Raw genomic sequence first — 15,615 nt, 5'->3', positions numbered from 1 at the left:
TACTTTGCATTGAATCTGCAGCTTCAAATGTGCGCCATCAAATCTGCTGCAGATCCTGTATGTGTAAACGCACCCTAAGGGTGCGTTCACACGTACAGGATCTGCAGCAGATTTGATGGCGCAGATCTGAAGTTGCATATTCAATGCAAAGTAACTCTGGGCCATCAAATCTGCTGCGGATCTGCACATGTGAATGCACCCTAAAAAGAATGTGTCACCTAAATTTTCTTTTACGGATTAGAGTCAGATACCTAAAGTTGTTCTTTCTATCTGTTTCTATTTTCTAACTTAATTTTTTTTTTCTTATTTCAATTTTTGTACATTGTTAATGGCGGCTGCCATATTGTCTGGGCTGTTTTTAACAGCGTTTAGCGACATGCTTTACAGCAAGACTCATGGACATAGACAGACTCTGTCCCCTTAAGATGAATGTAAAACATCAATGAGCGCACTCTGTAATCTGTGAAAAAGTCATTCCACAGGGAGCTGGTACTGCCTCCTCTAGCTACTGGTGTCAGATGACACTGCAATACTGTACAGATCACTTTACAGCAGCCTCCTCTTATCACAATTCTGATTTTCTGATGACGCATTCCCTTTATCGCCCAATGTGCTATTGATGGACCCATATAATTATATAAAAAGCTTAAATTATACAAACACAGAAAAGCAAATGTACTACATAGAAGCAATGCTTTACAAGGCTGAATTGGTCAATTCTTACTAGTTTATATATAGATAGATTATAGGAGCATGTCTTACACAGTAACTGCAATGGTAGCGAAAAAATAGTAGAGCAGTTCTATATCTGATGGCAAAGATGTGCAAACAGGATGTGAGATAAAGATACGGCGGAAACACCCGGATAATATCAACTTGTCAAAATTCATTAATAAAGCAGAAATATATAATTTATGATAAACGCAAAGATTTGTATCTTCAACGTATGCAGGTCATAGCTTATTATTATTCACCATCACTGACCTAGAGGGTAGATATAGTGAGGTAAAGGCTATAGATGAGGCGGCTATCAGACAAGAAACATTTTTCCTCTGGTGTTGGCTGCCATCTGCTGGTGGGCTTTAGAAGTACAGCCATCTAAAATAACATAAAATGCACTGTATATGGTATACATGCTGTATCGGTACTGGGCCCTGTTCTGTGGTAGCTGGATTTACATTCAAACTAAGCCATGGAGGGGCCGTAAGATCACTCAAGCCAGGGCCATCTGTTATCCTACGCCAATCTTCCACAAGATGGTGGAAACTAGGTTCTTCTCATATGTCACCACCCGTTTAACTGGTACAGTGTCTAAATCTGTCCAGCTTTGTGTTACAACCTTCAGATCCGGCAATCAAAACCAAAAAACATTCTGTGCACCTGTCCGGCCTCCGTACTTGACTTGTTCACACTCCAAGGAATTCAGCTTGGGTAAACAAGTGTCGTTTGGCTTTAGAGCGGCAGAAAAGTCCCACTAAGATGTTTAGACAGTTGGGAGCCCTTGATTGTTAAAGGGGCACTCTTACTTGTCACCATCTTTTCATTAGCTCTTTGCATAAATTTACCCGACTTTGTGGAACTGACTGTCAAATCTGTTCACATACCAGTTCTCTATGTACTTTGTCAGCGGCTGAGTCTCATCCCAGGAACACTGCTCGGCATTAGTTCTATAGTTTAGGAACCAGGCCAAGGGTTGGGGCAAAGGTTGTCAGATGACTTAAAGCAGCGGCTTCCTATATGGTTCTTCTGCAAGGTGGCGAAAAAGAGACTTCCCCCTTTCATGTCAACACACCTTTCTGGTCAACAATTCTTCAAAGATGGTCAAACTTTATGTAACTGATCTTCCGATCACCCCAGTATGGCTGGCTACTCTCCTCGTCCCAGGTGACTGGAGAAGATAGAGATGAGCGAACCTTCAGTCCATCCGAACCTGATCGTTCGGTATTTGATTAGCGGGGCTGCTGAACTTGGATAAAGCTCTAAGGTTGTCTGGAAAACATGGATACAGCCAATGACTATATCCATGATTTCCACATAGCCTTAGGGCTTTATCCAACTTCAGCAGCCACCGCTAATCAAATGCCGAAAGTTCGGATTCGGATGGACTCATCTCTAATCGCAAATAGAGAAAGACATCTGGAAATGAAGAAAGCCAATATAAGGTCTGTACCCAGTGCCCAAACCACCATGTAGTATGTATAATACCTGGGTCTTCCGATGTTTCCCCTCTCAGGTACTTGGGCTAAACCTCTACACCCCTATAGATACAAGCCTGTTGGTGCCCACACCTCTCTGTAAAGCTGCTGAGAGAAGTGGTTAGGATATACGGCACAGTCGGCTTCTTCCCATCAGCAGGGCTCTATACAGCTACAGCAAACAAGGTCCTATGCACCATTAGATCTGTCACAGCATCATGGCCAGGGCCACATGGCATCTATGGCCATAGTTAAAGATCACAATGTCATGCTGTCTGCATCATGCCTAATGGATCTGGTCTCTCTGTAACAACCAAGCTATTGCGGCCCAATATATGTCAAGTCTGAAGCTCTCAATGATGTTTTAGTAACTCTTATTAGCTGTAATGTAGAGAGTGATGTAGCTCCCCATGCACCTCTAGCATTGACAGGGAGCCTTACTTTAAATTACAAGGAGACCAAACTTATACAGAAAATGGAGAAAGGTTTTATTCCCTTTAGAATCAGGTCGGACCGTGTACATTCCCATCAACATAATCATTACATAATGTTACTGCATATATTCATATACATTGTGTAAAACGTAAAAAAGGAATACCAAGTCTTCTGTAGAGTGAACGTGTAGATTTTACATTCCAGCACTTGTGGCCATACATCTTAGCCGACAGCGATTACTTCTCTCCCCTAAACTAGGGATGGAAACCGATTACAAAACCACAATTCCCAACAAGCTTGGACAGATAAAGATTTGGCAGCCCAGGAATGAAGGGAATTAGTTTTTTGTCTTTTTTTTTAAAGCTGGAGGGCCAAGGGTTCCTCATCCCTGCCCTAAATATATACACATTCAGTTCAGAAGAGGGAAAAAAGTCAATACAGACTCCTCTGGCAGCCACTGATCTCCCACAAAAGGAACAAGTCATATCAGTCTTTCCCCAACATTTGCCAACGGGAGAGAATTGGGACACCTGCATACACATTAGATGATCAGTAAGTTTGGCAGATCCCCTAAAGTGTGCAGCGATCTTAAAAGAAAAGTCCCCTGAATTTAAAAAACTGAGGATGGCAACATAATAAACATGCCGCTCTCAAGTCTCACCGATGGCAGCCAGCTGTAATTCCCCAAATCCAAGTACGTCACATACCCAGCTGCAACTTCACTGCCCGGCAGATTGTCCTTCTTCTCAGCCAGTGGGTGACTGGGGTGGTTTCCTGTCTCAGTCACCGATTGGCTGAGTAGACAATCGATCATCCAGGTATGTGATGTTGCAGCTGGAAGAGCTGCAGGAGGCCAGCGGCTGTCACCGAGACCCAGGAGTGGTGTGCGGGGCACGAAGACAGGTAAGTATACTTTGTTTATTATGTTCCCGCACCCCCCTGCCTGCTAATCTTTTTTTGTTTTTTATGGGAGTTCTCCTTTAAAGCATTACTCTCACCTGTAATATCTCAATGGCATTTCAGAAGCTCAGTCCTGAGACCATAGCCAGGAACATGTGTTTTCATGCACTTGACTCCCTGCTCGGCCGCCCAATTCGGGTGAAGTCTATGGAGCCTGACTCCTGCTACCTTGAAGGTGGCCAGGTGGGGAGTCAAGTGCATGGCCACAGGCTTTCCGGGTTATGAGTCACAATCAGTGCTGGTCTCAAGACTAAGACTGTTTCTGAAAGAAAACCAGCATATTTTTCTCAGGTGTGGATAACCCCTTTAAGGGTCGTTGGGCAGTGGATACAAACTGTACCGTAGTCACCAAAGCGTAAGTGATCTATAAAGCAACATTCCTCCATCTGCACATAATAAAGTGACAGCAGACTCTATATACATCTTTTACAAAAATAAATAATTTTTGAGGACAGGACTGAAAATAAGATAAAGAGTCGACTGTGACGTCTCCTTTAAATACATACTGGAATCAGCAGAAAACGGGTTTAGTTAAAGTTAGTTTTCCTTAAATGTCTGTTGGGTATTTCTATTGCACTGACTTGCAGCGGCCACGATCCCCCTACAATCCCTGCTTGTATCGCCACTCCTGTAACTACAGCCAAATCCGGATCCACAGAAGTGTTAGGTTCTTTGCTAAAATAGTCCTTGATGACTTGGCGTATGCGGGGTATTCGGGTGGAGCCACCGACGAGGACAATCTCATCCACTTCATCCTTCTGAAGGTGTCCTTCCTTTAATACCCGTTCAATAGGCACCAAGATCTTCTGGAAAAGATCCTCGTTCAGATGCTCAAAGAGCTTCCGGGAAATTTCAGCTTTGAAATGGACCTGTTCCATCTTGCTTTGTCCGTCCTGCTGGTCCTCCTCATCTACAGAGGTTCTCTCTTTGGGATGAAGCTCCTTCTGGTCTTGGCCTTCTGCTTTTCCAGGCTGCCTTATGGGTAAAGTCAACGGCATATGGACCCAGGAGGAATTGTACAAAGTGAGGTTAAGCTTGACGGCTTCCACGGACTGTCTGAGCCTGTGGATTTCTTCTTTAAGGGGAGGAAGGGACCCGTAGGTAGTATAAATACTGTCATACAAATACTGTAAGAGTCTCTGATTGAAGTCCTGTCCACCGAGTTTATTGTTACCTGAAAGAATATAAATCATAAGAATGGGCACTAAACCAATTTAAAGCATTACTGTCAAAAAATCATGAGTAGCTGATAAGGTGCTAAGACCCCTTCGTTCTCTAGATATAGTTGGAAGAAGCGCACTGCTGTGCACTTCACTCTCTGGCTTGGTACTTGCTCCAAATCATTGGAAGCGTTGTTCTCTATAGAGCCTGACTTCTGCAGCGAAATGGATAGAGCAGCGAGCTGGGGAGTGAAGAGCACTCCTGAATGCTTCTACCAGCTATACCTAGTAGGTGTCAGCACTAAGACCCTGACCGATCAAAACATTAGACAGCAGCAGGAATGGAATACCCCTTTAATCCAGCTTTCAGTGCACTGTTCATCACTTATTACCTGCCATGGCTCTTGTCAGGAACATCCCCCCTTGCTTATTCAGCAGGGACACATCCAATGTTCCTCCTCCCAAGTCCACCACCAGGACATTGAACACATCAGCCTTGTGTAATCCATAGGCCATGGCCGCTGCAGTGGGCTCATTGATTATCCTTAAAATATCTAGACCTGTATTAAGAAAACACAGATATTAGACAGTTACTGACAACCTGGTAATATACGAAAATCAAAAATGTGCGGAAGGTTTAGGAATGAGATGGCTCAATGGTTGGGACATAAAAATGAATGGATACAGTGTTATAAGGACGACCTTCACCTGTGACAGTGACCCTTCCAACAACCTGCATAAAGAAGAATAGCCCCTGCTGCCTCCTCTTTGCATTGCTCCCTAAGATATTCTCTATGGGTGCATTGGTGCCAGTGTTGCACTACATAGTAAGACATTGGTGCTGTACGGAGATTCTCCCTAACTAGTAATGTGAGAGTAGATGATAATTCCCAGTCAGTCTTGGCTCACAAGCTGACAGCAGGGGAGGCCTGGCTCTCAGATAGTCAATGAAGCATAACTGCAATGGAGCAGGATACCCTTTGTCTTTAATCCTTTGTATATTCAGATGTAAACACAGACATCTAGTCAGATGACATACCTGCGAGATTAGCCGCCTTAACAGTGTAGTTGCGTTGTCTTTCATCAAACTCTGCCGGTACTGAAATGACGGCCTTAGAGACAGGAAGGCCCAGATACTCCTCCGCCATCTTTTTCAGCTGTAGAAGCAGCTGAGAGCCAATGTATTCTGGGGTCACTGTAATTGTGTCATTGGTTTTGATAGAATATAAAGCTTCTCCCTCCTTGTAGAGAACCTGGAACATGAGACAACGCGATCAGCACATCCTGCAAAGTTCTGACAATATACAAAATCAGGATCCGAAAACCATACAAGTAGCTGTGTCTGACAACAAGGTTGTTGACTGCAGTCACAGTTCTGCCGGCTGCTACTGGAAACAGTGTGTATACCGGAGCGTTCTCCAATAGATAATGTTAGATGAAATGGCCACAAAGAGTACGTGGATTTGATATTTCTCTGTGACTGGCTGTGGTTTGAGAGTTTAGACAATGACTGATTAGGAGAAACATCGGTGAGAGGACTGTGCTGCTGTGTGCTCCTCACCCAACTTTGTGTCTGTGTGAGCAGGATGGCTCCATAGACTTACATTATGCAGCCATCCAGGTCACGTGACAACGAACTGGGAGAGTTCCGGCTCATTCTCCTGATTAGAGATGAGCCGAATCGCTCATCAAGCGAAGCGAATCGCTTCATTTGATCGGCGCTCTGCTGATCACGCCGCCGGGCTTCCCGCACTGCTCCACTCCCTGCCACTCCTCCAAGGATGTGAGAAAAAGCTGGATTCAATCCTGGGAAACTTCTCCTAGTTTCCCAGGATTGGATCAAGCTTTTCCCTGGCACCCAGTGCCAGGGAGTGGAGCAGTGCGGGAAGCCCGGCGGCGTGATAAGCGGAGCGCTGATCAAACGAATCGCTTTGCTTGATGAGTGCTTCGGCTCATCTCTACTCCTGATCGGTCACCCTCTAAACACTCAGACCCCGACCTATCAAAACTTTGACAAGTCTCTGTGACATGTGAAAGGTTTCATTGTAATGACAGGTCTTCCTTAATCCTTTAAGGACGGGGCCAATTTTCGTTTTTGCGTTTTCGGTTTTTCCTCTTTGTGTTTAAAAGGCCATAGCACTTGCATTTTTTCACCTAGAAACCCACATGACCCCTTATTTTTTGCGTCACTAATTGTACTTTGCAATGACAGGCTGAATTTTTGCATAAAGTACACTGCGAAAAAAATTCAATGTGTGGTGAAATTGAACAAAAAAAACGCATTTCTTTTATTTGGGGGGAAGGTGTTTTTACGCCATTCGCCCTGGGGTAAAACTGACTTGTTATGCATGTTCCTCAAGCCGTTGCGATTACAACGATATGTAGCATGTATAACTTTCATTGTATCTGATGGCCTGTAAAAAATTCAAACCATTGTTAACAAATATATGTTCCTTAAAATCGCTCTATTCCCAGGCTTATAGCGCTTTTATCCTTTGGTCTATGGGGCTGTGTCAGGTGTCATTTTTTGCGCTATGATGTTTACTTTCTATCGGTACCTTGATTGCGGTACCTTTTTGATCGCTTTTTATTACATTTTTTCTGGATTTGATGCGACCAAAAATGCGCAATTTTGCACTTTGGGATTTTTTGCGCTTACGCCATTTACCGTGTGAGATCAGGAATGTGATTAATTAATAGTTCGGGCGATTACGCAAACATGTTTATTTATTTACTTTTATTTAAAACCTGGGAAAAGGGGGGTGATTCAGACTTTTATTGGGGGAGGGGGCTTTTTACTATAAATAACACTATAAACGAGTGCCGAGCCGGGGACGGCGCCATCTTGGACGGGTCCCCGGCCGGCATCAGACAGGGAGATCGCTCCTCCGGGAATACTTTTTTTTTTTTTTTTTTTACACTTATACTAGAAGCCCCCCTGGGGTTAGGGTGACTCCCCCTGGGGGACTTCTAGTATATATACTTTGATCTCTCATTGAGATCTTTGCTGGATAGTTATACAGCAAAGATCAATGAGATCGGCACTCGTTTGCTTTCGGCTGCTGCAGCCGAAAACAAACGAGTGCCGAGTCGGGAACGGCGCCATCTTGAAGCGGTCCCCGGACGGCTTCAGTTACGAAGATCGCTCCTCCGGGACAACGTCTCACCGATCTCACCCACTAGACACCAGGGATAAGCTGCGTCCGGTAATCGGATGCACCCGTCATGTTTGACAGCTGCATCTGATTACTGTATTAGCGGGCACGGCGATCGGACCGTGCCCGCTAATACCCACGGTCCCGGGCTACAAGGGGCACCCGGAACCGCGGCGGTTCACAGCGGGGTTGCCGCGTGGCCCTGCTCTGAACACCTCTTACGTGCGCATGACGTACAGGTACGTCATGTGTCCTTAAGAGGTTAAAGTGACTCTGTACCCACAACCTGGCCACCCTAAACCACTTGTACCATCAGATAGCTGCTTTTAATCCAAGATCTGTCCTGAGGTCCGTTCGGCAGGTGATGCAGTTAAACTTGCAGCCCGGTGTCAAACTGCCGTGGCCTAGAGTATCTGTGCATTAGGCTGGCACAACATCTCTGTCCCTCCTCCCCACCCTCCTCATCATTAGGAATGCCCCAGACAGGTTTTCTCCTATTCATCAGCTGTGAGAACACTGCACATGGGCTGGATCATTAAGGCACCTGTGCAATGTTCACTTCAGAGGAATAGGAAAAATCCTGCCAGTGGCATTCCTAATGATGAAGAGGGTGGGGAGGAGGGACGAAGGGGTAGTGTAAAGTTAAGGCACAGATACTCTAGGCCACGGCAGTTTGATATAAAGCTGCAAGTTTAAAAGTTGTTTTTTAGGACGATATCTGCATCACCTGCCGAACGGACCCCAGGACAGATCTTGGATTAAAAGCAGCTATCCGAAGGTACAAGTGGTTTGGGGGGGGGGGTCAGATTGTGGGTACAGAGTCGCTTTAATGCAGTAGTGATAGAGCTCCATAAAGATGGCCTAATGGAGGGATACATAACCAGAATCTGTAGATACATGGACGTGTGACTCCCCAGCTCCTGCTCTCACCTTAAATGGATACCTGTCACTTTCTTTTTCCAGCTCCTCAGGAGTGAATAATTTTCCAATAAATCTCTTGGCGTCATACACTGTGTTCTGTGGATTGGCGTCAGCAAGCTCCAGCGCTTCGTACCCCACGTGGACGTCGTTCTCTGTGAAGGACACGATACTTGGTATACTCTGATGCCCGCTGCTATCTGCAATGACTTTTACGTCTCCCGTGCCAGGATGAAATACACCAACCGAGCAGTATGTAGTGCCAAGATCTATACCGATCACCTTAGGGGTAGGCATGGGTAAATACTGCTGTGCCAGGTATCCCGCCAACAGGAGGGTCAAGATAGCAGAACCTGGGGTGGAATAAAAGAAAGAAATGTCATTGTCCATGTCACGATCATACACACTGTGCTTATCACTGCAGAACACCCCACCCTTCCACTAAAGAGACATAACTAAGAAACAGGAACCTGTGCTAATGAACAGTCATTGATGGTGACCTCAGAGCTGACATCAGAAAGCAGCAGCGCTCTTTTAAAGTGACAGCTTTGTGAGAACTCACCCTACAGGTTTGGCAACCAGTCCCGGCCTTGTCACCTGTAATTCAACCAGCTGCTAATAACCATGACATCAGTGATAGGTCTCACTTTACAGTTATTTAAAGGGAATGTGTCGTATAGATATTCTTTTACTGATTAGAGTCAGATACAAAGGGATGTTCTTTTATTTTAGTCTGCTTCTATTTTCTGACTGTAATTATTTTCATTTCACTTTTAGTACATTGTTATGGGGGCTGCCATCTAGTGACATGCTTTACAGGAAGACTCATGGACATTGATGACAATAGTCAGAGTCTATCCCCTTGAAATAAATGTGCAACATTACCAGGTGTGCTCTATGACCTGCAATGGTGTACAGATCACTTTACAGCAGTCTCCTCTTATCACCACAGAACTGGAAGTCTGAGCCTCAGTGGTGAGAATCAAAGATCCCAGCAGTGTAAAGCCCTCTCACATGTCACATGTCACCTGAAGGCCCTGGCTCCTGCTGCCACGAATCACATTGACTTTCATTAGTGACAATGAAGCAGCATGCCACATTCATCTTTGGCTGTAAAACAAGTAGCCGTGTTGATCCAGCCTTACACCAGTCCTTATGGTGGTCTCAGTAGGTGTGCTGGCTACAGGGACCTCAGCATGCTTATAATATTCAACCCTGGGGCCTGGCTCCAGTGCATGGACCTCATGTGGGGAGGTCCGCCGGGCCTGCCTCCAGTGCATAGATCTCCTGGGGGGGCGGTCTGCTGGACCTGCCTTCAGTGCACAGATCCCTGTGGGGCCTGCCTCCAGTGCATAGACCCCCTGTGGGGCGGTCCGCCTGGCCTGCCTCCAGTGCATAGATCCCTGCAGGGCCTGCCTCCAGTGCATAGAGCCCCTGTGGGGGGTGGTCCGCCGGGCCTGCCTCCAGTGCATAGATCCCTGCAGGGCCTGCCTCCAGTGCATAGACCTCCTGTAGGGCGGTCCGCCGGACCTGCCTCTAGTGCATGGATCCCTGCAGGGCCTGCCTCCAGTGCATAGACCTCCTGTAGGGCGGTCCGCCGGGCCTGCCTCCAGTGCATAAAGCGGGCTGAATTGCAGACCGAGAAACTGGCGCAGATGGCGGGAACCAGAGGTTTAAAAAATTGACTGTGCCATCAGGATCTATGTGCCGACGTTGACCAGCTGGTATAAGAAGTTTGTGCCACTTTGCTTACTGGAAAATTATTTTTAGTAATGTTTTATAACCCGACATGAGGTGGACAGCAGACAACAGCCTCCCATTAGCTCAGGGGTCTTCAGCTGTCACAGAACTACAACTCCCATCAAACCTTCACAACCATATGCTGTCAAGGCATTCTGGGAGTTGTCGTTTCATTTCTACTTGTGAACACTAGGCCACAATGGCCGCCGTCAGTCACCCCTTACCACATAACAGGTGCCATACTGATTAGTCTTTACTATAAGACAATGTAAATGCCCTGCTGGGGGTGTATTACCATGACTAGGGGGTCCTGTACAAAGAGAATAGGCAGGGCATGCTGGGTGTTGTAGTCCTACAACATATGGCATGCTGATCAATCTGCCATCACTTATCACGTGACCGTAGTCATGTGACTAAACCCCCACGTATCAAGGACCAATTATCCTAAGTGGAGGAATTTCCCAAATCAACCAATCACAATGCGGCTCTCAGCTTCCACCGAGCCTGTAGAAAGTGAAAGCAGCGATCTGATTGGTTGTTACATATAACTGCTCTAATACTGATACACCTCCCCCACAGAGGCACAATCCGGGCTACGTCCCTCCATGCTGTCTCACCGCAGGTAATGCTGGGACCTGTAGTCCTGCCACAGCTTCTCCCCACACTGTCATCACCATCACTCACCCAGCATAGTCATTTCCCCGGACATTGCCCCGGTGTGCGCGGATACCGGCTCTCTCTTCCTATAAGACTCGCTGCTTCCTGTGATCCTCCTTAGTGATGACTGTACCTAACCGGCCGCGTACAGAGCCGAGCGCATCCTGGTGGGTATGACGTCAGCACGGGGGGCGGGGCGTGTCCAGGAAAGGGCGGGGCTTGGACGGTACACTACAACACAGGAAGTGGAGAGTGTGACTGTACGTGTGTGTGGGACATAATAGAGGGGGCGCCGTGTACTGCAGGGGAGAGATGTTATTACATGGGACTGCAGGCTAAAGGGAGTGATGTTATTACATGGGACTGCAGGCTGAAGGAAGAGATGTTATTACATGGGACTGCAGGCTGAAGGGAGAGATGTTATTACATGGGACTGCAAGCTGAAGGGAGTTATGTTATTACATGGGACTGCAGGCTGAAGGAAGAGATGTTATTACATGGGACTGCAGGCTGAAGGGAGTTATGTTATTACATGGGACTGCAAGCTGAAGGGAGTGATGTTATTACATGGGACTGCAGGCTGAAGGGAGAGATGTTATTACATGGGACTGCAGGCTGAAGGGAGTTATGTTATTACATGGGACTGCAGGCTGAAGGGAGTGATGTTATTACATGGGACTGCAGGCTGAAGGGAGAGATGTTATATGGGACTGCAGGCTAAAGGGAGGGGAGTGATGTTATTACATGGGACTGCAGGCTAAAGGGAGGGGAGTGATGTTATTACATGGGACTGCAGGCTGAAGGGAGAGATGTTATTACATGGGACTGCAGGCTGAAGGGAGAGATGTTATTACATGGGACTGCATGCTGAAGGGAGCGGACTGATGATGTTTACATGGGGCTGCATGCTATAGGGAGGGGTATTATTACATGGGACTGCAGGCGGAAAGGAGTGATGTTATTACATGGGACTGCATGCTGAAGGGCGTGATGTTATTACATAGGATTGTATGAGGCTGATGAGGAGTGATGTTATATAACAGATAGGAGATGGGTGTGTGATTGTGAAGGATCCAAGCACATGACCCCCCCCCCCCCCCACACTCTCCCATTGAAGTGGAGAAGCAGTCATCAGTCATATTTGTGCTCAGCTCCATTCACTTTCTATAAGAAAAACAAGGGCCCGCGCTCCATGGCACAGATCAGCTGGACTAAAAGGGGTGAAGGGATAGAATATGGTAACCCTGACCTGATAGAGTTGTGCTGACCAGGAGGCACAACTCTCAGAATAGCATGAAAAGTATAAACCTGCGAACCGCAGCCACTCCCGGACTCCACCAAGGGAATAATGAGGAAAACACCAGCAAACTCCAACAACGGGGATCCAGGCGCAGGTCCGACCAATGGTGACCAGATGGATAATGTAAAACTCTAAAAGTTTATTAAAAATACCCAATGTGTTTCAGAACTGCACCAGTTCCTTCTGTACTGCACCAGTTCCTTCTGTACTGCACCAGTTCCTTATGTACTGCCCCATCACTATTTCTTTTTTGTATAAGTTGTGTTGTGTGTCTCTCCTGTAATGTTATATGACTCTTGAAAAGGGAACTTTTACGGTCCCGAAACACGTTGGATCTTTTTAATAAACTTTCATAGTTTTACATTATTCATCTGGTCACCATTGGTCAGACCTGCGCCCGGATCCCCGTTGTTGGAGTTTGGTGGTGTTTTCCTCATTATTCACAGTCTATGGGAGTGTCAGGTAGCTCCTGACTATTTGTGGACGGGAGATCAGTGTTACTGTAGGACAGTGCCTTTATGAAACCATTAAAGGGAAACTAACGGCAGGTTAGGAGTCTGTAAGCTGCTGCTATGTACCCATAGGGCCGGGACCCTAAGAAGCTTCATCCTCGGCTCCGTTTTTAATCTTTAATCAAATGCAGCATTTTGGTGCACTGGGAGCCAGGCCACTTGATTTGCCCACCATTACAGATTAAGCCTTACTACAGTAATGTTTTTTTGCATAAACAGCCACCTATTACCATGATACTGTATATGCCATTTTATATATATATATATATATATATATATATATACACCGGTGTATTATATGCATAACTGTTCATACTCCTCCTTGGCTAAAAATACCCGAAATGCTTTGATGCTGATTGACGGCCTCATTGCCTTACATCTAATGTAATATATGTTACCGTTTCACACTATGTGCGCTGTTGGCGTCCTGCATCTCCACAGTATGGATGCTGTTTGATACGTAATTAAATGTTACATTTGTTTGTGTAATAAGTCTATGATTAAGAAAAAAAACACATATCTCCAAAAAATCTCAAGTTTCTGTGTTTTATTTCAGGTCAAAAAGTTATTGCTTAGCATGAGGCTTGGTGCCAGGTTATGAGGTGTTGGGTCTCGGCTATTACACACAACTGTATCTGATCACCCAGTTGTCAGGCACTCTGCATGCTGGCCTGTGCATCCATGAGGACCATGCTTCCATATGTTTCCATACACCGTCTATTTGCAGCTTATTGGCTTCCATGGCAGCTGGAGGTCTTCTGGTCTCTGTGCTGGCCAGGGTGCGATCTGCCAGTACAGCCTGTCTAATGGCAATGATAAATATAAGCAATATAAAGATTGCTTACAAAATAGGATACAAATCTGAAGGCTTTTGTTTTTTTAATAAAAGGTTTATTTTATTGGAGCTATTTTTTTTACATAATATTTTTATATTCTTGATCCCTGAGACAACACACATGCCAGCATAATGCAGAAAATACTGCAGTAAACAAAACTAAACACCCTGTACTAAGATTACACAAGATTTAAAGGGAACCAATCACGGAAAAAACGTACATAAAGCTAAGGAAACGTGCTGGTACATCAGCCAGCACGCTTCCTAAACATCCCCCTGTACCCCCCGTGATCCCCTCTATTAGTCAGTATTCGTACTTTGATTAAGTCCCGCACTGTATGTAAATCTCCGCCAAGTAGTCACGGTGGGCGAATTTAGTCATTGTCCTGGGCGGCAGGAGGCGCTGTAATCACGCCCACAGGGGCGTGATTGAAAGTCGTGTGTTTCACTTACGTCAGCCGGGGCCTGCGTCGGCGGTGTGCTGACGTCCTCAGGACGCTGCGCATGCGCAGTACGGAGGGAGACGAGACCGTGGTACTGTGCATGCGCAGCGTCCTGCAGACGTCAGCACGCCGCCGACGTGGAACGCAGGCCCCTGGCTGACGTAAGTGGCACACATGACTTTCAATCACGCCCCTGTGAGCGTGATTACAGCGCCTCCTGCCGCCCAGGACAATGACTAAATCCGCCCACCGTGACTACTTGGCGGAGATTTACATACAGCGTGGGACTTAATCAAAGTACGAATACTGACTAATAGAGGGGATCACGGGGGGTACAGGGGGATGTTTAGGAAGCATGCTGGCTGATGTACCAGCACGTTTCCTTAGCTTTATGGACGTTTTTTTCGTGATTGGTTCCCTTTAAAGGGGAAATGGCCGCCCGCTTATTAAATGCAGTAATGTATACTTACCTGTCGGGCTCCTCCACAGCTGCTGGTTCCTGGGTCCCTCGCTCTCTGCCACTGTCAGCATTTCCACAACATCCGCTGATGTGCCACTATCACCAGAAATGGCTGCTAAGCATATATCCTGTACTGTGTATGCTGAGGGGCCATTTCTGGTGGTAGCAGCACATGAGCAGATGCTGCTGAAACACTGACAGTGGCAGAGAGCAGGCAGCTGAGGGGAGCAGGACAGGTAAGTATAACTGCAGCATCCCCAATTATGAATTTATCCCAGACAACCCATTTAATTCACAGGCTACAGCTATATCTATAGTATGCCAGGGGGGAAACCCTGAGCACTCTCCCTGATGCCATCCAAGTGGTGGTGATTGCCCATATTGCACATCCAGCGTACAGCTAGTAATACAAAAATAATCCAACAGCTCCTAAATCTGAGGATCGTCAGCTCCACATAGATGACTACAGCTGCCTGTAATTATTTCTCTAGTAAAAAAAAAAAATCAACTACATTTTTTTGTTTCTATACATAAAACGATTGGATGATTTCTAGTAATAATCTGGTGATATGAGGTAGTAGCCTTTTGTAATGTCGCCAGACCCTATACATCTGAATTGGAGAGAATCTGGCGTTTTAAAGCTAGAAGCTTCTGCTTGCAGCTACACAATATAGTGTTCCATTGTTGTATTCATCCACTTGTTGCTATCAGAGCTCTAGGTCTAGTATTTCACTGGTCACCATCTTGTCTATATTGTGGCGTTATTATTTGTGCACATGGATGGTTGGCGTTGTGTTTGAGTGTACATACAGTATTATATACTTTTAGGTTTGTTTTTCGCTTGC

At 46.0% G+C, this 15,615-nt stretch overlaps 2 protein-coding genes across 3 annotated transcripts in view; both read right to left on the bottom strand.

Moving 5' to 3' along the window:
• Positions 1-3,341: 3,341 nt before the first annotated feature.
• HSPA13 (heat shock protein family A (Hsp70) member 13) lies at positions 3,342-11,395 on the bottom strand. The gene is made up of 5 exons (XM_069944580.1): positions 11,248-11,395; positions 8,836-9,176; positions 5,790-6,003; positions 5,143-5,310; positions 3,342-4,764 (listed from the first exon to the last, which is right to left on the bottom strand). The coding sequence occupies exons 1-5, from the start codon at positions 11,270-11,272 to the stop codon at positions 4,118-4,120; spliced, it is 1,395 nt and encodes a 464-aa protein (XP_069800681.1). The 5' UTR covers positions 11,273-11,395; the 3' UTR covers positions 3,342-4,117.
• A 2,169-nt stretch (positions 11,396-13,564) lies between these two features.
• The window catches only part of LOC138767967 (multidrug resistance-associated protein 1-like), a 46,542-nt gene continuing 44,491 nt past the window's right edge, over positions 13,565-15,615 (bottom strand). Inside the window, exon 29 of one of the 2 annotated variants that reach the window (XM_069945897.1) lies at positions 13,565-13,835. The gene's annotated coding sequence lies outside the window, so the exon portion shown is untranslated. The remainder of the gene's footprint in view (positions 13,836-15,615) is intronic. The other variant, XM_069945898.1, reaches the window with a different exon arrangement.

The sequence above is a fragment of the Dendropsophus ebraccatus genome, chromosome 11 (genome assembly GCF_027789765.1).
Source record: "Dendropsophus ebraccatus isolate aDenEbr1 chromosome 11, aDenEbr1.pat, whole genome shotgun sequence".
Classification (NCBI taxonomy): domain Eukaryota; kingdom Metazoa; phylum Chordata; class Amphibia; order Anura; family Hylidae; genus Dendropsophus; species Dendropsophus ebraccatus.
Note: the sequence above shows the minus strand (reverse complement) of the source record. Positions and strands in the feature narration are given on the sequence as shown.

Bases quoted from the DNA above. Each gene is read 5' to 3' on its own strand.
- HSPA13 (XM_069944580.1), bottom strand. From the start codon at position 11,272: ATGTCCGGGGAAATGACTATGCTGG. The intron at 6,004-8,835 runs GTGAGAGCAGGA...CTCATGTTCCAG, and splicing joins GTGACAGGTATCCATTTAAG to GTTCTCTACAAGGAGGGAGA. The intron at 5,311-5,789 runs GTATGTCATCTG...TTCTTAATACAG, and splicing joins TAAGGCGGCTAATCTCGCAG to GTCTAGATATTTTAAGGATA.